The sequence below is a fragment of the Medicago sativa genome, chromosome 3 (genome assembly GCF_051527215.1).
Source record: "Medicago sativa cultivar Bolivia chromosome 3, Bolivia_mono, whole genome shotgun sequence".
NCBI lineage: Eukaryota > Viridiplantae > Streptophyta > Magnoliopsida > Fabales > Fabaceae > Medicago > Medicago sativa.
The window spans coordinates 101,471,278-101,494,594 of NC_140751.1; the positions used below are offsets into that span (position 1 = coordinate 101,471,278).

The following is a 23,317-nucleotide window of genomic DNA, read 5'->3' on the forward strand; positions in this document are numbered from 1 at the left end:
TGCTTACATCAAGGTTGGGGATAAAATAAGATATGCTATCCGTTAATGTTCAACGAATCAACAATGAATTTCCAATGACTAATCAACGCATAATAACTAACACACCAAAGAGGCTCATCCTCCACCAGAGTTGGGAAAGATTCATCTACAAAACCAAACTTTGTTCTTTCCAATGAGTGACATTATCATGTGTTCAACAAATATACACATATTTAATAATCATCCAAATTATGTTCTAATATACAAGATTTTTCAGGAGTTCAAATTCTATTTTTTTTTTTTTTTTGAATGACAAGAGTTCAGATATATACTTGAAAATTATGGTTCATGACGTTTAAAAATGCGGCTAAGTATGCTCAATGAATAGTCAATGAGCTCAGACACTTTATCATATTCATTAACCACCAAATGAACTTTTTTTTTTGTGTGAATATCAACTGAACTTTTTTTTCTTTCTGTTAACCACATATTTAAATTATAATAAAATTTAAAATGAAGTAAATTTAGAGAAGTTAAAATTATAATAAAATTTAAAAAGAGTAAATAACATAAACAACATAGTTGTAGGCATCTACAAGAACTCAACTTGTATTTATTTATTGTTTCTTTTCATTTATCTACACAGCTAATACAAAAGGACTTCGAACAGTATATTTACCATTACTCCATGTAATGGATCCAAACAAATCTTCCTTCATAGAGGTTAAAGTGGAGGAGAAAATAATTTGGTAGCTTAGTGTTTTGCTATTTTCTGTAAATTGAAGTTTATCTGGAATCAAGTCGACTTTCACCCCGTTGGGAGCATCAATAATGGAGGAGTAAATGGTTTCATTCGCTTCACCAACGTTTGTAACGGTTCTACTCACACTCACTGTTCCTTTTTCATTGAAGTTGGAGATTGCTATGGAAGGGTAATTAATATTGGAAATATGATCACGAGTCGAATCCTTAGGGCAGCTGAAATTATCAGGGACAGTTTTTGAAATAACCTTAATAGTTGCTGTGTTATATCCTATGTAACACAAGTAGTTCAAGTAGTCAATGATGCTAGTTTCATAAACTAGCCCTGGTTGGAATGATTCAGTTGGTGTTATTTCCCCTGCTCCATAGTCATAAGGTGTGGCAATCGACCCTAAATCTGTTGTAATGGGACCCTTCAAATTGTTAACCTGAGTTGCTGCATTTAGAAAAAAAAAATAGGAATTTAGTGTCACTGTAATTCTGCAAAATTTATTGATAATCCAAACATTTACAAAATTAATATTGGTTCATTTGTATATAAAAATGAAAAGCCAGACTGGAGGTCATGATGGCTGATTTGATTGCAGAGACGCTCCAAGTTGGGTTCCTAGATTTGATGCTGCCTGCAAGGCCAGAAACATGTGGACAAGACATAGAAGTCCCTGAGACGATGTTATATGGAGAGGGTTTTTTGCCTTTTGGAACATATTCTGGATTTTGATCGCTCCATGCTGCAAGAATGGCAATACCCGGTGCTGCAATATCAGGCTACATAGAAAAAAGCTGGTCATGTTAAGTGTTGAGTAAGCATTGATGATAGTTTATAGTCATATCTATATTCTTACCTTGAGAATATTCTTTGAAATCGATGAAGGCCCTCTAGATGAAAAGGTTGCAACCATAGGTGCTGGCTTATAGTCCAATACTGTAACTGTCGGTAGAATTGTTCCCAATGGTTTGCTTCAGATTATATGCAAAAATACAGTAATTAATTACCATTTTTTTGTCATTAGACCTGTAATAAGATACTTATGTAGACGTTTACTCAATATAATAAAAAAAAAAAAAACTTGAAAATGGTTACCTAGTTGAATTGATATAGTGGAGGATTGTGGCAGCATCTTTTGTTGTTACGACTGTGTTTGGGAAGTCTCCATAATTATCAGGATCTGCTCCTCCATGGTCAGTAATATAAACAAGACCAATCACACCTGCCTCTTTCACTGTGGCAATTTTCAAATCAGTTCCATACTTTTCTTCTGTGCTGCCAACACAGACGACAATCTTTCCTTTGACTTTTTTCTTATCTAGTGAATTTGGATTTCCTTTCCTGTATTTGACAAAAATAATTTGACCTTGCTTCTGATTATTATGCCTAACAAGTTTAAGTATATCTTTGGATTAACTGTGAGTTTGAAAAAATCATGGTAACACTGTAAGTTCACCGTGATTTCGTCAAACGCAATGTTTTTTTTTCTTCATTCATTGCCAAGTAGATTTTGCATTCATACCTTGTTTCATCCAAGTCCCTGGCAGAGTCACAGTATACCAATGGATAATCAGGAGAGTTTGAAAGTGGAGAGAAATTTATGGATCGGCCCTGAAAATTAGCATGCATAAAGAGATACCATAACTCATGTATCCTAAAACAATTTGTATTTCTAAAAATAAGTTTTTTGAAAACTTTTAAAAAATAGTACTATATGTTAATTCAAACTTGTCATAAGTTAAAAGAAAATTTTTAGGATTCACTAACTTAAATATTCTTTGTTAAAGATTTTAAATAATTAATGTCACATTTTTTTTTCTTTTCAAAAACAATTTTTCATAAATAGCTTTTTGATATAGCTTCTTGTTTTGAAGATTTTTTAAATTTTTATTTTCCGCAAAAAGTTGCAGCAGAAGGATGAAATAATTGAAATGACTTTTTAATATAAGTTGTTTAAACCAATTTTTCATTTAAAGATTTATTTAAACAAAATATTAAAAGTATTATAACAAAAATATGAAACACTATAAAAATTTATTAAAAAAAAAAAACTATAACAAACATCCTTAAATTTCTTCTTTGAAAGCTTGAATAGATTGCCTCTTGTTATGGCCTCAACTAGTCCAGTTAAGAAAATAATAATCTAACGTCAAGCCCGTGTTAAAAATGTTAGCACTATTTTTTTTCCTCAAAATTAAAAAGTAAAAAGTGGAATGTTGTAGAGTGAACTTTGTATAGTTTGTACCTTGATCACTTTGCCATTACCCAAGACAACATTAGATTGGAAATCACGGTCAATTGTTGTGGCTCCAACAGTTAATATCCAGGGAGCGTCATTAGAAACTGTACTCGGCTTGGGTCCAGAATTCCCAGCAGAGCAAACCACCATGATGCCGCGCTCCATGGCGTGGAAAGCTCCAATTGCAGTTGAGTCAGTTTTCAAGTCAGGTCTGGAACTAGGATCATCCGGACCAAATGAGAGGGAAAGCACATCAACTCCATCGGCGATGGCATCATCGAATGCTGCAAGGACAGTGGAGACGTCACAGTAACCACCAGAGCACACTTTGTAAATCGCCAACCTTGATTGAGGAGACCCCCCTTTTGATGTTCCTTTTGCAAGACCGTAGTATGATGCACCACTCACGACATTTCCTGCTGCCGTCGAAGCTGTGTGGCTTCCATGCCCGTACAAATCCCTTGGAGTGCTTTCGTCTCCACCAAGGTAATACCTTGCTCCTATAATTTTCCTAAAGAACGTTAAAATCAAAATCATGTCAGTTGATGTTATTCACATTCGTATTTCAAACAGACAAAAAATGTGTGATGTTATTTGCCGGTGATTTTCTTTTCTTCTCTCATGACAGTAAATTTTTTAAAATTTTTATTTACCTGTTACAATTAGATGAGTTGAAGTCATTTGATATCATACAGACACCTTTCCAACTAGGTGGAATAGGATCCATTCCCTTGTCTGAAAAACTTGGTGCTTCTGGCCATATACCTGAATACAATCTTTGGTTAATTAATTAACTAATTATTAAAAAAAAAAATACAATGATGAAACAAATCAATCGAGTATCAATATACTTTAATCCATGATAAAGACTTGTGAATGTGTGTTATTATCTACATACGCATATATGTATCATTTCCTTTCTCTCTAAATCATTAAAAAAAAAAAAATAACCAACCTGTGTCTAAGACGCCAATGACAATGTTTGACGAGGAAGAAGAATTGGAGGGCATGTTGGCTTGAGTTTGTAACTTGAGAAAATCCCAAGAACGTGTTGTGTGGAGTTTCAGGATGGAATTAGGAAACACGGACACAACTCCAGGTTGTTGAGCTATTGAGTTTGCTTCATGTTTTGATAGACGAGCTGCAAAGCCTGAGAATCCGTGTTTGTAGTTGTGTATTAAAGCCCTCTCGTTCCTAAATAATTCACATCATCAATTTTCTCATCATCATCGATGATAATAATACTAATAATTAATCACATTTTACAATCAATATATTTAATTAACTACCTTCTTAACACTGTGTTTAAAATACGAGCATGATCTTCGCGAAGGGAACCATTAGTTGAATGTGCAGCTCCCATATACACAATATAAACTTGATTGTCATTCTCTGAGTGAGTAGTTAAGGATGATCTTGACTCTCCAAGAAAAAGGAAGAGTGAGTAAAATATTAATATCGAATGCGGCAAGTATGCCAGAGCCAGAACAGCCAGGAGAGCACACCTTGTAAATTGCCAACCTCGATTCAGGGGACCCGCCTTTTGCCGTCCCTGCTGCAAGACCATAGTATGATGCACCACTCACCAAGTTCCCTGCAGCCGTCGAAGCTGTGTGGGTCCCATGTCCCTTTCTATCCCTTACCGTGTACTCCGTTTCATCGTCCTCATCAAGATCAGGGTAATACCTTGCTCCTATTATCTTCCTAAAAATGGAAAAACAAATTCATGGCAGCTGTTATTCTAATGGACCTCATAAACAGCGTAAACATAAATAGAAATAAGATTCTTGATTTGATATATGTGAGAGAGAATTCAAATCAATTACATATTCGATATAAGTTGGTTCTATTTGTCTATCATTGCTTTTCTCGTTTTGGATGAGATTGGACTTTTTCATTATTCACAACACACCTGTTACAGTTGGACGAGTTGAAGTCAGTTGATGTCATGCAGATACCTTTCCAACCGGGTGGAATAGGGCCCATTCCCTTGTCTGAAAAACTTGCTGCTTCTGGCCATATACCTGAATAACAACTCATTATTAAAATGATCAAACATATATATACTTTAATTCATGATAAGGATACGCTAACTAGCTAGTGAATGTATGTATGTTATGTATATAAAATCATATTTCATGCATATCAATAATAAAATAATAATTAACCTGTATCTAACAGGCCAATTACGATGTCTGATGAAGAGGGAGAAGACTTGGAGAAGGTGTTTTCAATTTTAGCGTAAGTTTGCGTTTCAAGGAAATTCCAAGAACGTGTTGTATGGAGCTTCAGAATGGGATCCGGGAAGACAGACACAACTCCAGGTTGTTGAGCTATTGAGTTTGCTTCATGTTTTGATAGACGAGCTGCAAAGCCTGAGAATCCGTGTTTGTAGTTGTGTATTAAAGCCCTCTCGTTCCTAAATAATTCACATCATCAATTTTCTCATCATCATCGATGATAATAATACTAATAATTAATCACATTTTACAATCAATATATTTAATTAACTACCTTCTTAACACTGTGTTTAAAATACGAGCATGATCTTCGCGAAGGGAACCATTAGTTGAATGTGCAGCTCCCATATACACAATATAAACTTGATTGTCATTCTCTGAGTGAGTAGTTAAGGATGATCTTGACTCTCCAAGAAAAAGGAAGAGTGAGTAAAATATTAGTACCAATAGAACTGGATTTCCTTTCATTATTATTCTCTTGAATTGAGTATAGCTTTGTTGGTGTTCACTTAGTTTATGAGGTGCATGCTTTGTAGCTGTTGCACATATATATAAGAAGGAACGGTTCTAGTTAAAGTTAACAAGTTTTTTTTAGGGGAGTTAACGTTAATAAGTTGGTTTGTACCATAAAAAAAAAAAAAAAAGGTTAATAAGTTGGTGCGCATGCTTTATTGTGTTAGCAGTAAATTAATTATATGATTTAAATGTATATAATTAGAGGGGATAAATCATATAATTAATTTACTGCTAATATAATAAACAGCTTTATTTTTTTGAAGAGGGGATAAACAAATTTATTAAAAGCTTATAGCACAACGTTTACTGAATAAGTGTTTAATTATGTTTAACTATGATATAAATTAATTAAATTAAAAACTTATAGCACAACGTTTTACTGAATAAGTGTTTAATTATGTTTAACTATGATATAAATTAATTAAAATAAGTTTAGTGCAGTTTTCATGCATTACACAAAATTGAACTTGTAGTCATGATAAAAATTAGTTAAAAGCTTAATGTATTTTTACACATATCAACTAAAATAAATGAATTGGTATTTTAAGTTAAATTGAGTGACATAATAGTGAGACATAATAGTGAGATATAATTAAATAATATTCTAATTAATGGTATATATTAAGATTTATACGTCGTAATTGGTTCTTGTTATATGGTCATGGATTGAGCTCTGAGCTTTGAAATTAAGCATAAATTAGCTCGCCAAGTTCAAGAATATCACCTAATCTCAAAAATAATCATGTAGTTGTGCTTAATACGATCCATGTAGGTTCATCCTTTGATGTGTGTATCCAACCTTCTTCGGATTCCAAAGTGAACAACATTTGGTATATGCTATTTATTGAGCATTTTATGAACTGATGGTGGAACCCATTTTAGGATATGTTGATAATATATAGCTCTATGAATCAAATTAATATTTTGTTTTCAGTGCTATATATAGACGATATAGATAGATAACTATCACTATTAAGGTGGAGGTAGCAACTGACATTTGATATAATGCCATTGCCAGCAAAGTCTATAAACACGCATACTGTCTAGCTAGATTACTAATTATGAACATGTGCTTTTAATTGTGAGTATATATGCAAACACGGTTACGATAAGATTTTACCTTAATTAGGGTACAAAAAAACACCCGTACGAATATCAATGAAAATCATTTCAAAATAAAGGAAAATTATTTCGAAATATATAATGCACTTCATATACATGCATGATGTACATTAGTGAATAGTTTTTGCCAATATATTGTACATGAACATATATGTGGTTTTAATTCTTAATATATATACACATAATTACGATTAGAGTATTTTAGAAGAAGAAAACACAAAACAATATGAATATCACGCAAATCATTTTAAAATAAGGAAAGAAAAAAAAAATTAAAGTTGAATTAACATTCTGGTATTCTAGTGTTTGGTTTGGCACATCCCCATTGTCTAATCATATAAGAGACCGTATCACTTTTTCATAAATATAATAGTTGCGAAAGAAGGTTAGCTAATTAATTTGCGCTTAATTTTTCTCTTCTTTTCCTAATTTCTCTATTTATTCTCATGTATGTGGGTAGGAGCTCATCATGTAGACCTAAGGTACTCAATTATAAGGAAGATCCAAAATGGCTTAAAGATGTGGGGAAATAAGAAGTAAAGATTATTGCAAGCTGGATCTCCCAATACCACCAAGACCTAGCTACAATCCAATAGTGTGAAAATGAGGAATTGTTGCTTATTATTTTAGATATTTGGAGGCAATAATTGCTGTGAAATGAAACAATAAATAATTTTTTTTTTGAAAGATAAACAATAAATAATTTATTACCTACAAATAAGTAAATCCGTCTATCTATTAATTGTGAATATATGTACACATACATAGATCTATAGCTAGGGGTGGGAAAAAAAACTAAGGGTGAAAAATGACGAGTAAAAAAATGATTGATTTGTATAAAATTTGATTTGGATTGTAAATGTATTAAAAAATTCATCAATCCATTTACAAAAAAAATAAATAAAGCATCCCATTATATTAAAAACTAAATTGTATTATTTCAAAAATTTATATTAAAAATGTAAATAATTTTATTTAAATTTTACACACTAGAAAGTGATTGTACTATAATCGAGAATAGTGGTTGGATAGGACTTTGTGACGGTAAAAAATGATTGATAGAGAAATCAATTTTTGGTTAGCAAAAATCGATTTATGAAGTGAAAACATAGGCAAATGTTTAAGTGATTATCCAAACTTAGTTTATAGGCTCTCAACGATGATTATGGATTAATTAAGTGATAAAAATAAGGTGTCATAGAGGATCCTAACTAATTAAGGTACTAAGTTGGAGAAATATATTTTTCGATTATAAGAAATAATTTTTTTGAGTTAAAAGTCAAGAATTTTCCGAAGTGATGTAGAAATCAATTCTTAGTTTTCGTAAATCTATTTTGATGCATGGTGATCAAAACCTAAGAGTTTTAGTAACTGATAGGTTATGATTTGTTAATCCTAATTAGCTTCGATGATGACTGAACAATAATTAGATGAATAACAATGTGCCTTGTTTATGATTGTTGTTGGTATTTGTTGATGTTATATAATCGTTGATGATTAAATGCGTTAAGATGTAGTGACTTCTAAACTAATCCGAAAAGAGGTTTTAAAAGAAATTCAATGATATGAGAAGGATTTTGTCATTTTGGTAGTTTGAGGGTTTTGAGTAAAAGATGAAATGAGAAAGAAGGATAAGTCTGAACCTTTTATAAAATAAGTCTGAATTAGTCATAGAAATGGCAACATAGTCCGTACCCGTCGGGTCCCACCTGCCCCGTCCCGATTTTATCGGGGAAAAACCGAATTAACTGAGTCTGGGAAAACCTGGAGGTTTAATGTGGGGCCGGGGATACTCACACCCGCCCCGCACCCACCTCCTCCCCGCACCCGGGTATGCTTTTTTGTTGGATAAATATTTCAAGTGTTTAAATATGAGCATATGTTATATGGCTTTAAATAATTGATTTTGAGACAATAATCTGACCACTGTTTGGTTGGATGCTCTTTGATGCGAAAACATACAGGTTATAGTCAAACCTCATAAATTAACTTAGCTAATTGCATGATGCTCAAATCACAGAGTAATAGATTAATTTATCAGTTGTGATGATATTTAGGAAGAACTAGATGTTATGAGCTCTTTAGAAGCTTTTGTTGGTTTTGAATATGGATTGATTACGAATTGTTATGATATTTAGACAAATTTGCATATGTTCAAAGCTTGTTAGAAGCTTTTACTTTAATTATTTTGCCACTGAAACAAGTTTGCCACAGAAAACATACTTGCCGTTTTTTTTTGCTACACTTTTCGCTGGAGGGGGTGGGGGTGGGGTCGGAAAACCCGTCTCCGTTGGGGGCAGGTCTGGGGGTAAAGTTTCTATCCCCACCCCGTTGCCATGTCTAATTAGTCAACACATATAAGAATGTTTGAATTGTTTGATCCAAAGAGAGGTACTTCAGAATAATGGAGACCCTCTTAGAACAATTTGGGGGAAGTAGATTTTCTTTTTAAGTCAAATTAACCTACCAATATTTGACACTGGAGAGAATTGAACTTGACCAAAACAACATCATCAGACCAATGCAAATGGAAAATAATCTTGACATATATGGGTTTTGAATTATTAGTAATTGGCCCATTGAGTTAAAGGATAAACACAGATAAAAAAGCGGGTACAAAGAAGGAAATTAGGAAAATAGAGTTAAATGTTTTGTGATTATGTAAATTTTCTAACTTTTTTGTAGAGAAAAAAAACAATTTTATATTTTAGTCCCTCAATTTTTTTTCGACTTTTAGTCTTAAAAAAAAATTCCCCAATATTTCTGGTCTCTTATTTTGGGTCAGTCGTCAGAGCATGTGTACTGTTTATATTTTAGAGTGAATTTTCATGAATGTTTAAAACATTATAATAATTTAAAAATAAACTTAAATTAAATATGCGTTTTTAAGCGCTAAAACAAAAAAATTCATATTTAATTCGTTAATTTTTTTTGGATAAATTCCTTTAATATTCTAAAAAAACGCGAAAAAAATTCAAATTTTTTAAGGATACATATAAATTAAATATGCGTTTTTAAGTGCTAAAACATAAAAATTCATATTTAATTCGTTAATTTTTTTTTGGATAAATTCCTTTAATATTCTAAAAAAAACGCGAAAAAAATTCAAATTTTTTAAGGATACATATAAATTGACTTAAAAGTTAGAATTATTTTTGATAGAGACTTAAAAGTTAAAATATTTATAAGGACTATATTTAATCAAAATAATATATATATATATATATATATATATATATATATATATATATATATATAGATAGATAGATAGATAGATAGATAGATAGATAGATAGATAGATAGATAGATAGATAGATAGATAGATAGATAGATAGATACATACATATAGGGTTTTGCTAGAAGCCACCCATGAAGGTGTTTTTTAGCAAGCCACACCTCAAGGTGTGATTTCCACTTTTTAGTTATAACTTTGCTAAAAGACACCTTCATATATATATATATATATATATATATATATATATATATATATATATATATATATATATAGAGAGAGAGAGAGAGAGAGAGAGAGAGAGAGAGAGAGAGAGAGAGACGTGAGAATAAATGAAATAAATAGTCCTTTAAAAAACTTAAATGAAATATTAGCTCAGTTGGTAACCCCGGAGTCCTCGTGAACTTAACTCAGTTGGAAGGGACAATGCATAATTAATATGGTTAAATTCGTTTTTGGCCATTATAAAACTGGGAACCTCTGCTTACTTAATTTTTAGTCCCTAGACAAAATAATTACTTATAAATTTAGTCCTTGCTAAAACAAAGTTTGTTTTATTATTGTTAAACTTTTGGATTTATGAACGATTTTTTTAGAGACAAATTTAGAACACTATGAAAGGTTCATTTACTAAAATTTAGAATTTTCTAACATGGAACAAATTAAATATGAATTTTTTAAAACGACAAAAGTTAAAGATAAAAGTAACAAAATCTGGATTTAGAAATCAAATTTTGCGATAATTTTTCACCGAGGAACTTTTAGAAATGTTCTTTTAACACGTTTGCAAAAAATTGTTCAAAAACTTAAGAGTTTAAGCATAAATTAAACAAATTTGAAATGAGTAGCGAACAATACTTAGTGCAGAAAAAAATTAGGAAGTAAAAGAACTATTAAAATTAAGTAATGACTAAACTTAAAAGGTTCCAATTTTATAGGAACTAAAAACATATTTAACTCTGATTAATATATACAAGGTCCAGGGTTTAAACTCCAACCACCACCAAAAGTTGGTAACCCCGAACTCCCTACTCATCCACATTAAAAATGTGTGAGCTCCAACCACTAGGCTATTTAAAAAGAAAAAAAATTAAATGAAATAAATACTCCCTCCGTCCCATATTAGATGATCTAGTTGATTCCGACACACGTACCAATGCATATGTTTTATCTTTGATATCTTCAATTTTATGAAAATTTTGTTTATGAAAATTTAATATTTTAAAAATATTCATCGAGACGAATCCAACAACATCTTACATGATATTATTTATCTTTTTAAATTAGTAGAAAACTATGATCAAAGTTTGTCAACTAGGTCATCTATTGAGGGACGGAGGGAGTAATGTTTAATTTCAATTTTTACACAAAAAATAATAATTATTAGATTCATTAAAATACTCCCTCCGTTTCAAAATGAGTGTCGCTTTAGTCAAAAAAATTTGTTTCAAAATGAATGTCATTTTCGGTTTTCAATGCAATAATAACTTTTTCTTTTCAATTGTACCCTTCAATCAATACTATGTTACACTACTTCCAAAGTATTATTTTTTTCTTTAATGAAAAACAAACCAATAGTTGATTAGGATAATTTGGTAAAATTGCTATAAGATTTGACTACTTTATTATATTCCTTAATCTGTGTGCAATTGGCTAAAGCGACACTTATTTTGAAACAGAGGGAATATAAGATTGAGATTAAAAGGGGTAATAGTCAGTTTAGTCCTTGAATATGTAATGATTAACCATTTTAGTCCTTCATTGTATCAAAATTTTAAAATAGTCCCTCATTGTGCATTCTGTTAGTCAAAATAGTCATTGACACTAAAAATAACCTCTCAATGTTCACAATAACTCATTTCATATAGGGACTAAAATGACAATAAACATGTACTTATAAGGACTAATATGACAATAAGTAAGTATATTGGAGGACTAATCTGACAGTATTAATGAAACATTTTAATATTAAGGACTATTTTGACTAACAAAATGCATAATCAAGGACTATTTTGAAGTTTTGATACATTGAAGGACTATTTTGGCTACTCATTACAATTTCAGGGACCAAAGCGACTATTACCCCATATTAAAACATAGCTAAGAGAGTGACGTGCGATTGACATGTTCTCTCTTACCGGTTACCCCAAACCCTTGTTTTCTCATTCTCATTCTCATTCTCATTCTCATTCATGCGTTTCCAGCACTGCTTTCTCTAAACGTTCCATCGACGACACTCCATCGCATTCCGACCATATCACTCCCCCTTGATTCGTGCAGCTGCATAACGCTCCGCTGAAGAGGGAAAAACATAAAACAGAGCATTCCTCTCTCCTTCAAGTTCCGGAGCGACGTGAAAGGCGCATTCTTCTCGGTGCGCAACATCATCTTCATTCTTCACTCCTAAAACAGAGGTTCTCCCCTTCTTTCCATTGTTTTTTTAGAAAGAGAAAGAAAAAAAAAATGAATACGTTGGTGTTAAGTTAACTATGGTTCTGTTTCCGTATGTTCTGTTCTGTTCTGTGTTCAATGCATAAACAATAATGTGAATGAAAATATATCAAATTTCCACATTTGTGAAACACATTCTTTTTTGTGATAAAATACACACCCACAGTCAGGCCCAACCCAATGCCTTTAAATTTCATCATTCTTTCAATTAGTTTTCCATACATACAACACGTACCTTTTCTTTCTTCCCTTTCTTTTTTCAACCATCTCCTTCCTGTATTCCTGTTTCAGGTTTTATCAAACATTGTACAATTTAAAGGCATATTGAATATTGATTTCTTGTTTTCTGGTACTCGTACAATACTTTTCTGTAGAATTACTTTTCTGATTCAATATTGGTTTTAGGGTTTAGGTTTCAATATTCTGATTTGTGAGAAATTTGATTTGTAGAATTTAAAGACATACAATATCAATTGTTTCAATCATCTAACAAAAGACAATAATTACTTTGCAACAAACAAACAATTCATAAGAAGACAACTAAGTAACGTATATAGAAATTAGAACGGTTATTAATGATGTAATTCTAGCTTATGGATGATAGAGTATTTTTTTTTTTGTAACTTTGGTTGCTACAACTATTTTTAGTATAACTTCTCTTATTAAATTTAGTATTATTTAATTATTGGGAAGAATAATTTAGCCTCACTAGTATTTTATGTCCAAGTCCGCCCCTGATTCGAACCTTTCTGAACGAGGTCAACCCCAATACTTAAGTCTGAGAGACACAACACTTTCTTATAGCCAGAATCCCAACATAAAGTGTGTATGTGTGCCCAAATAAAGTGTTCAAACACTTGTGACCAAGAAATCATTTTGCCTATTTTTCAATTGACAAATACTGGTGTATACTATTTTTCATTGTCTCTGTTATGTAATTTCTCATTGTTGTCATTTAAGCTTGCTATGCGAATTTAGCCTAGTAATTAATTTCATATAACTAATAACTTCTTGATTTTCCCTCCATAGTTGACAAATGGCTGTGGAGGCTTCAGATGGACCAGTAACTTTTAAAAGTAGCTCAGCGTCGAAGAGTAATCAATTACATTCAGAAATGAGGAAGTCAACTTCTCATAGTCATGATGAACAGTCATATAAAAACACCTCTGATGTGTCTTCTTCAAATGGCCAAACTTCTAGCTCACAAAATGGTAAGGTTGTCCCATCCGCTAAGACGTCTGCCGTGGAATCTTCTGTTGGCAATACAAAAGCATCAACATCAAATCTCAAAACTCAGAGAAATAAAGATCCCATTAATGTTAATGAGGAAAATAATTCTAGAAAAGATCTTAAAGAAGACAGGTGTGAAGATTCTGAAGAGGAGGATAGTATACCATTGAGTGCTATTAGGATGAAGATGAACAATGGCAATGTTAAGAAAGCAACTCCTGATGTTCTCAAGAAATCATATGAAGACTCTGATGATGATGATATTCCTTTGTCAGCAAGGTTGCCAAAGAATACTAATCTGGGAAAATCTAGATGTAACTTTGATGACTCTAATAAACAGGAAATGACATCTATGCTGTCTGTTAAGAGACCACTAGATAAAATTGACTCATTACATTCTTCAGGTAAGAAGTCAAAACTCTCAGAACCAGCTTCATCAATTAATGCTAAACAAAAAACGATGAAATGTGATGCGAAGGCTGAGGAGGATGATGATATTCCTATTTCCCAAAGAAGGAACAAATTGGTCAATAAATCATCTTCCTTGAAGAAGTTGACAAATGTCACTAAAGTCAATAAGGGAGCTGCTCCATCTTTTAAGAAAAAGTCGAAGTTAAAAAAATCAGGCAATAAATCAAAACATGTCAAATCTACTAAACTTCAATCGAGCTCCGGTGATGGGCAGAAAAAATGGACTACTCTGGTTCACAATGGTGTCATCTTCCCACCTCCTTACAAGCCTCATGGGGTAAAGGTTCTCTACAAAGGGAAGCCAGTAACTTTGACCCCAGAACAAGAGGAGGTAGGATTTTGCTTATGAATAATGTTTTCATGGTTTTGGGTGACTGTTTGCTCTTGCTTTTTTGTTTTGTATTTGTTGAGAATTTCACATTGGATGTGACGTGGTTTGCAAAATGTGTCTATAAGTGGAAGATATTCCTCATTTTACAAGCTTGTAATTTGTGCAGTTGAGTTAGGCTGCTCTCGCCAAATCCTAAGTAGCAACAAACCCTATTATAGATCCTGGTTGGAACCCGTTATCGGGCTATTGGGTCATCCTCATTATGTTCAATCATGGGTGTGAGAGAGGTTTTGGGGGTCTCACATCGGATGCAATAGAGCTTGAAATTGAGTTTATAAGTGATATATATTTCTTACTTTACAAGTTGGCTTTGTGTGTTTGAGTCAAGTACTTCTATGTGAGAGTTCTCATATTAAAAAGTAGAGTTCCTGATAATATTATGAACTTGGAATGTACATGCAGGTTGCCACAATGTTTGCAGTCGTCGATGCAAAATACATGCAAAATGAAATATTCAAGGATAATTTTTGGAATGACTGGCGGAAGTTGCTAGGAGAAAATCACGTAATTCAGAATTTAAAAGATTGTGACTTTACACCGATTTACGATTGGTGCCAGGTTGAAAAGGATAAGAAGAAACAAATGAGTTCAGAGGTAAGTTGTTTCATATATTTTCATTTGAAAATGATAGAGTCGAAATTAATATCTCAAAGCATCATTTGTTTTTTTTCATAAAATATTGTGTGCTTCCAGTAATACATCCGGAGATTTGTTTTTTTGAAAATAAACTTTCCATCTAGCTGGTTTAGTTCTTTAATAATCTTTACTCTTCAAATCACGTTTTTCAAACTTGTAGATTCTACATTGGATTGGACAGGATATTTAGGCATGTAAAACTTGTGACAGGCAAAATACGTCATAACACCTAACATTAACTAAAATATTATTAAAACTAAATTAAAATTATATGCCATTTTTAAGTCTATGAGAAGTTTGAAGGTGGTGATTCGAAGTAAATGACAAAAACAATTGAAAAGGAGAGTGTTATATAATCTATAAGCTTGTCATGCGTTTATTCTTTTTTTGAAGACAGTCATGCGTTTATTCTTAAAGTACTGGAATCGATCTTTCCTTTAAGTAATAGAAATAGAGGGTGCCGGAAAGAGGCAACCCAGAATGAAACAGTGGGAATCTCTGAGAGAACTTGTCCTCCCATGTCTCAGCACTGAAGTCGCAGCACCAGAGTTCACACATTCAGTTGGCAGTCACAAAACTAAAGTTGCTGTTCTTCTCATTTCCGTTTGTGTCAGCCTTGAGCATTGCTGTTATTTTTTTCTTCTTTTGTTAATTTCCATAACCCTCCAGAGTAGACAAAGGGTTAAATTTGGAAGTTTCTTCCCTTTGGGTTTGGGCTGGAATGTTATTGGATTTGAAGTATCAGCAGAGATCAATGTATCTCACACAATGCCAGCAAGTTTATGTCCAAGTTGGAAACTTTACCACGGTCCCAAGAAAACGAGTTCTGAGTTGGGATCAGGATCTTTGAAAGATGTAGAGCATGTAGAATTATGTGTTGCAGCAATCTGACTTGCAGTTTTGACAATTATAGTCCAAATAATAAAGTACAGCACACCATTCATGTTATGAAAAATACATTGCTTAAATTTGTTGATTTTTTACCAGTTTTCGAAAGGAAGTTGAGATGAATCTAAGTTAGTTTTTAAAGTTTGTGGTAAATCTCATACCCCCTTTTGAAGCTTTTGGATTCTAATACTGTCTACATCTTTAATTCTTTATGCATGTATATGTATTTTGTGAGGCTTTTTCTTAGTTAGCTTGAGATGTGATCATCAGTGTCTTTTGTTCATGTATTGTGCTTATGTGTTGATCCTCTTGTTTTATTTTTATCAGGAGAAGAAGGCCTTAAAGGAGCAAAAAATGAAACAAGAAGAGAAATACATGTGGGCTATTGTTGATGGTGTTAAAGAGAAGGTTTATTCTTCTCTCCCTCTTTCTCTGCCCAACCAAACACTCTCCCCCGTATTTCTTGAAAACATGTTGTCTGTTTTTTGCTTAGAATTTGTCCAGCTTTGTGAATATACTTTACCTTATCTTGAATTAGCTTGTTCGATGGATTAAGTGTATCTAAGTTGGATGTTCACTTGCTCTTTTTTGCTGTTGATATTTGACGTTGGTTGATGTGCGAAGCAATAAATCGAGACAAGAAGAGCGGCAATTATCATACGCTCGAACAGCACACAATAGAGTTATATTTTTCATTTAACTTTTATTGTAAATATGAGATTTCTTGTTCAGTCAATAAGTCACTCAACAATTTTCTTAATTATTGGCATTGTGAGTCTTAGAAATATGGGTTGGGCCTAACTCAATCCTACAAAACTGACTTGTATGGTGGGGGATGCCTCCCACTTATAAACACTTTTTCAGGTCATATGTCATAGTTTGTTGGTAGAATTGAGTTAGGCCGGCCTGACCCAAAGTCAGCTTGAAGCTGCATATCTCTACGAAGTGCGAATAGAAGTGGGTTCTAGGTAGTTTGGGTAGCATTCACAGAGGGTGGAGGAGGCAGAGAGATCAGGCAAGTAATGGAACAATGTTGGGTGAGATTGGGTTTATTTGGCCAAGGATTTGTTTGTTTCACCCCAACCCACAAGCCTAATGATCCAACCACTTGGGGAACCCTCCCTTAAAAGCTAGCATTCAAAGGGAATAACTAAGCCATTTAAGTACTTTACCTTCCCAGAGAGTCGACGTCCTGGAAGCTGCACTCTGGCGCTTTACTCGGCCTTTCCGGTCAGCCCCTCCATAGGCAGCCCTTTATAAGCCAACATCAACTAGCTCTAATACTGATTGATAATTATCCAAGCACTTGGAGAACCCTCCGTTAAAAGCTAGTTATTTAAAAGCTAGTTATCAAGGAAGAAAAACCAAACCGCTTAAATACTCCACTGAGCATCCCATAGTACAATGCAGGCTAACCCAAAGTTTTTTTAAGCATAGGTAGGGAAACAAAATAATTGACAGTTTCTTTGAAGGTGAGACTAGAGAGTGAGATAAATAACTCTTGATTTATTTGAATCGTGTTTTTTCATAAATGAAAAGAATCTGTTTTTTATCTTTTATTTTGGTTGGATCAGTTTCTTGTGCATTATGGAACTTGAAGGGGGTTGTTTAGTCATGATTGTTTACTTTGTAGCTTTTCTCTTGTTTACCCCTCTCTATCTAAGCTTTTACTTTTGAAGCGTCCTTATGAAACTGCTATTTTCAATTTTTTTTTTCTCTGGGATTCTTTTTATGACTAATTTTTCGTTAAATATTTTAGGTTGGCAATTTTAGAGTTGAACCTCCAGGATTGTTCATTGGACGTGGAGAGCATCCCAAGGTTGTTACGATAATTGCTATTGAAAATAAAAACATGTAAACTGACTTCAGAGAGAACAATTTTCATACATCTATGCATCTTAAGATTTTTTGAGAGTATTTGATAAGTTTTGGCATTTAACGACTTATGCTTGATGTTATTAGATCGGCAAAGTGAAAAGACGCATCCATCCAAGTGATGTCTCAATTAATATTGGAAAGTATGCACCAATTCCCGAATGTCCTATTCCCGGTGAAAGGTATAATTGTTCAAAAACTTCATGGCGAACAAGTCTGGAAAGAAAATTAATACAACGAATTGAAAGTCATTGTTATCTTCTGAAATTATTGATTTGTATGCCCTTGGCAGCTGGAAGGAAATAAAACATAAAGATACACGTATCTGGTTAGCCAAGTGGCGCGACCCAATAAATCCAAATAAATCCAAACATGTGTCTCTGGATCCTAGTAGTTCCTTGAAAGGGCAGAGCGACAAAGAAAAGTATGAGAAAGCAAGGATGTTGAAGGTGTGTTCCACTTTGTTTATTTTATTAATTCTGCATTTTCACATGATATTTTGTATGATATTTAAAAGAACCTGTTTAATTATGGAATACCTTGACATATGTGTGCAGAGTTATATAGGGAACATCAGGGATGCATATACAAAAGGTTTCACGAGCAAAGATATTACTAAGCAGCAAATAGCCGTTGCTACTTATTTTATTGACAAACTAGCTTTAAGGGCTGGAAATGAGAAGGTACAAATATAATATCTGCAGATGTAATTGCTTATTTGTTCACTACAATTCACCCCCTCCCCAGATAACATAAAGATATGCTAAAAAAGGATAAGATATATACAACACTAAAGCATATTATGTTGTGAATGCATACATAATTTGTAAGTCAAAGCATGCTAAACACTTGCTAGTTTAAGTTAAACTGGCTGTAGTTTTAAAGAGCTGTGACAAGCAGGAAGGCAGAATATTTTTCAATTTTTTCTGAATGTGCTTGAGTGATCTGCACTCAGTCAATCTTCTATTATACACTCTTAGCAATAACTACAATTTACATTTAAAAGGAGATTAACAACATCGCCACTTCCTAAGTGCATGTATGATATTTTCTAGTCTAGATTTGGCTAACTATGTACATGAAGTCTTGAACCTACAGATCTCAATACTAATATGAACTCCAACACTACTTGGAAGGTGGAATAATGTGATACTATTTCCAACTAGAGCAAATGGAAATTATTTATTGCTTATATCAATATATTATTCCTTCAATGTGTATTTTTCAATTTGAATGTATGAGATAATACCAAGAAGGGAAAAGCCTGAGCTAATCTCTCACCATTATGTCGTTTTGAAAGTGTAATAATTCCACCTTGTGACGATTATTTATGGTTCATGATATGACATATGCCAAAAGCATCAGAAATGTGCGGCTAGCCCAATAAAAATACAACTGTCATTATTCAGTAAGATTATAATCTTTACAACATCAGGTTCAACAATTGTAATTACAGTTGATGCATTGAATTAGTGAGATAGTGGGGAGTTAATTTAATTCTGCAATGTCATGACAGGATAAGCAACTGTTTTTTGTAGCTAAGATTTATTTATTTCATTGTATAAAATTTCAACCCATAAGGAATTTAAGCACAAACAAGGAAAACATTGTCATATTGTTAGTAGCTTGTATATGTTACGGTCTAGTTGTTTAATTACTGTTTGACCAAAATGTACGGAATTCAGAACACAAATGGGGGAAAACATAGCACATATCTATTAAAAAAAGTCTTGTAAGTTTGCTATGTAGGTGTTCAAAAGTTGAATAATTGCTTTATGAATCTCTCTAGGTTTGTCAGTCTAATCAATTTTGTAAGGTAGTCTTGCTTTCTGCAGTTTTGTCAACCAGTTACTATAGCTAGTATGTTTCTGTTTGTTGATATAATGTATTCAATCTCACCTCACCCAGTGGAAAAGGCTTTTCTTGTTGTTGTTTATTATTATACCATGTCAAAAATGTGCCACTGAAGTAGGTTTGGACAATTTAACTGAATTAATATGGATGTTGCTAAACTAAATTATTCTTTGAATTTAAGCATGCACCTTTCCTATTTCTCTTAATTGTCTTTATTGTCAAAAAATTAACACGACTTTTGCAAATCAAATATAGTTGTTTCTCATATACATTTCTTCAGGATGATGAAGAAGCAGATACAGTTGGTTGTTGCACGTTAAAAGTAGAAAATGTGACTGCACAGGGCCACAACAAATTGAAGGTATTTGAACTTACATATCTTTCTACTTTTTTTAGGAGGAATTAAAGTACCTTACATGTGATATTTCTTTAAGTTTTGGTTGTCTAGTTTTATTGTTAACTGCTAATAGTTAGGATAATAATGGTCATGCTTCATTTTTGGTTTAATGCAGTTTGACTTCCTTGGTAAAGATTCAATCAAGTATGAAAATACAGTTGAGGTGGAGCTTCCTGTTTATAATGCCATTTTGAAGTTCCAAAAAGGTGGGAAATTGCTTCTACTTTTTGATATATTTTGTATGAGACTGATGCGAGGCTAATAAGTATCTGCTTTTCTCTCTTATCAGATAAACACCCTGGAGATGATCTTTTTGACAAGCTGGATACAAGTAAATTAAATGCTCATCTTAAGGAACTCATGCCCAACCTGACAGCAAAAGTCTTCCGTACATTCAATGCATCATTCACTTTGGATGATATGGTAAAAAGTGATTTAAAATTAATGCCCAGGCATTCACATGTCTTCAAAAAGAGATTATTCTGTTTTCTATTATACTTGTATGTACTCTCAATTAATTACTTTGTTATTTGTCTTTGTGTGTTGTTAATGTTCATATCCAATTTTTTTGGTTCTCTGTATGGATCTTGTGTTGATACAGTTTTATATTTTTGGAAGACTAATTTTGGCAAAAACAAATTTGGAGGACCAATAAAGTGAGACTTTTAATTTTTGGGGGATTAACTTGACCGGAATGAATCATCGGAGGACTTCTTAGCATTAACACAATTGAACTTGTTGGGACAGAAAAAATTTAACTATAAATATCTGTTTATTAATTAAATTAGGTATTGAATTATTTTATTAGGAACCGGTTGGCTAGGGAGAGGGCAGGCTCTTAATTTCCTGTCTTGTAAATTCAGTATGACCTATTGATTTGGATACGCCAGTTTTAATAGACTTGTGGCAACATCTCATTCTTTATAAGATCAAATTAAAGGTTTGTTCTTGATTTTATTCTGTCTTGTAATTTTAGAACGCATATTTAATCTTCCATAATTTTTGTGACAACAGTTGAATAAGGAAACTAAAGATGGAGATGTTGCAGAAAAAAAAAATGTCTATCAGCAGGCAAATAAACAGGTGCGTTTCACGAAATTCATTTTTGATTCCTTCATTATACCGTGCACAGACTTGTGTATTTTCCTGGTTTTCTAAGTTGCATTGATGTGTCTTTTCACAACAGGTTGCGATCATTTGTAATCATCAACGCAGTGTTTCAAAAAATCACAGTGCACAAATTTTAAAGTTAAATGAAAAGATTGTTGAACTTCAGGTGATAATACTATTTAGAATTTGGAAACCTTGATGTAAAGGAATTTCTCGTCACTGGCTCATTTTATTTTTTTTAATTTAGAGGGCGTGTAAAAATATACTTGGATCTGACTTGCTTTTTAATTGTAGGCATTTTTGAGGGAGCTGAAAATAGATTTGAAAAGGGCAAGAAAAGAAAAGTCACCTCTAACGAGTTCGGATGGGAAGAAAAGGAACTTGAATCCTGAAGCGTAATATACAGCTTCCTTAGTATCTTTACAGTTTACACATTATAATTATCAAGTATAATGACTAATGTGTGATTGTGATTTATGTAACCTACAGGATAGAGAAAAAGATAACTCAAACCAGCGCAAAAATTGAGAAAATGCAACGTGATATACATACAAAAGAAGATCTAAAAACTGTTGCACTTGGCACGTCCAAGATAAACTACCTAGATCCTAGGATATCAGTTGCCTGGTGCAAGCGGCATGAGGTTCCTATTGAAAAGGTCTGGACTTCTTCACTTGTTATGATTACAATTGATTTTCCTCCAATTGATGAAAACCAATTAACAGTTGAGCTTCTATTGGACTTTCCCTTGTTTGTATGCTCTTTGCTTAAAGGCCGTAAGCTATGTTGCTTCCCACCAGAATTGCTTCCCTCCACATTTCTAAACAATTAAACATATTTTCAGAAATGTACTTACGGATGGCACAAAATTTGTGTTTTTTTTCCCCTTCAAATGTACACATCTGAAGTCCTTTCTCTCATGTTTTCGATCTATGTTATAAACCATTTCTTTGTTATAGTCCCTGAAATATTGTTTTTGTTTCGAACTGATCCATATACTATTTTTTTTGTTTTGTTTTGATGGGACTAAAACGAAGAAAAAATAATAGATAGGCCCTTCTAAATAAAAACATATTTAAGCCATCTAATTATCTTTGTAAAATGGTGAGCTGAATGTTTGATTTTGATTGGCTTATTAGTTATTACTAACATACTCTTGTTGCTTTGTACTTGAATAAGATTTTCACTGGAAAAACGCTGCTGCAAAAATTTGCTTGGGCAATGGATGTAGATCCTAACTTCAGATTCTGAAATCTATGAGATGGAGGCATACAAATACAACTAACTATGCGGTGGAAAAACGTTTTTTATTTTTTTATTCTTTCCTTCTACATGAAAAATAAATTGTTTCTTTATTTTTCAAGTCCAGCGGAAATTTATGCTGCAAAGTCTTCATCTAATCTAATTTACTGTTTCAATGATTCGTATTATGATTTAATGTGATACCCAGTGTTAAATGAGGCAAAGTCTTGTAGTTTCATTCTTGTTTATTTTACTTACATTGTTATTGTTATATGTGATTGCTTACGTCAAGGGTGGGTTTGTATGTTCAAGCTGCTCATATTAACTGCTTCTTGTTCCTTCCAACGAGTGCCATTTTGACGGCGCGACACCAAGAATGGAAGTTCTAATGTGTAAGAAAGTAGAAATTGTCTTAATCTGTCATGGTGAAAAATGAAGAGGATAAAGAAAGAGAACACAGAAGTAGATATAATCTCAAACTCCCATGTTAATCATGCCATATTGAAGTGAGAAATTGAGTAAAAGTTTATTGAAAAGATTCAATTAACAACAATAACTGAATGAACAATTACAATAGCATAAAGCTATAGTATAAGTAGAGTAATGTGCTAACTACCTAACTAAACTTGCAACTGAAAGTTGTAAACAATCTAACCTGATCTAAAGGATTAAGTACAAGTTTTAACATATAGT

At 32.8% G+C, this 23,317-nt stretch overlaps 2 protein-coding genes across 6 annotated transcripts; one reads left to right on the forward strand and one right to left on the reverse strand.

Moving 5' to 3' along the window:
• Nucleotides 1-561: 561 nt before the first annotated feature.
• Nucleotides 562-5,739, reverse strand: LOC146943012 (CO(2)-response secreted protease-like). Of its 5 annotated transcripts, none has more exons than XM_085757103.1 (10): nucleotides 5,484-5,739; nucleotides 5,138-5,388; nucleotides 4,882-4,993; nucleotides 4,620-4,673; nucleotides 2,976-3,438; nucleotides 2,253-2,341; nucleotides 1,826-2,071; nucleotides 1,587-1,701; nucleotides 1,299-1,509; nucleotides 562-1,177 (listed from the first exon to the last, which is right to left on the reverse strand). In XM_085757103.1, the coding sequence occupies exons 1-10, from the start codon at nucleotides 5,675-5,677 to the stop codon at nucleotides 618-620; spliced, it is 2,295 nt and encodes a 764-aa protein (XP_085613229.1). In that variant the 5' UTR covers nucleotides 5,678-5,739; the 3' UTR covers nucleotides 562-617. The 5 variants fall into 5 exon arrangements, with proteins under 5 accessions (XP_085613229.1, XP_085613227.1, XP_085613228.1 ...); XM_085757101.1 differs by having other exon boundaries at nucleotides 2,976-3,312; nucleotides 4,491-4,673; nucleotides 5,484-5,738; XM_085757102.1 differs by having other exon boundaries at nucleotides 2,976-3,262; nucleotides 4,444-4,673; nucleotides 5,484-5,738.
• A 6,496-nt stretch (nucleotides 5,740-12,235) lies between these two features.
• On the forward strand, nucleotides 12,236-22,848 carry LOC146943013 (DNA topoisomerase 1 alpha-like). The gene is made up of 16 exons (XM_085757089.1): nucleotides 12,236-12,493; nucleotides 13,560-14,562; nucleotides 15,025-15,216; nucleotides 16,474-16,554; nucleotides 17,906-17,965; nucleotides 18,109-18,203; nucleotides 18,314-18,470; nucleotides 18,579-18,704; nucleotides 20,156-20,236; nucleotides 20,388-20,478; nucleotides 20,562-20,695; nucleotides 21,287-21,355; nucleotides 21,459-21,548; nucleotides 21,677-21,777; nucleotides 21,872-22,040; nucleotides 22,562-22,848. Exons 2-16 carry the CDS (start codon nucleotides 13,567-13,569, stop codon nucleotides 22,631-22,633), a joined length of 2,514 nt encoding a protein of 837 aa, XP_085613215.1. The 5' UTR covers nucleotides 12,236-12,493; nucleotides 13,560-13,566; the 3' UTR covers nucleotides 22,634-22,848.
• The last annotated feature ends 469 nt before the right edge of the window (nucleotides 22,849-23,317 follow it).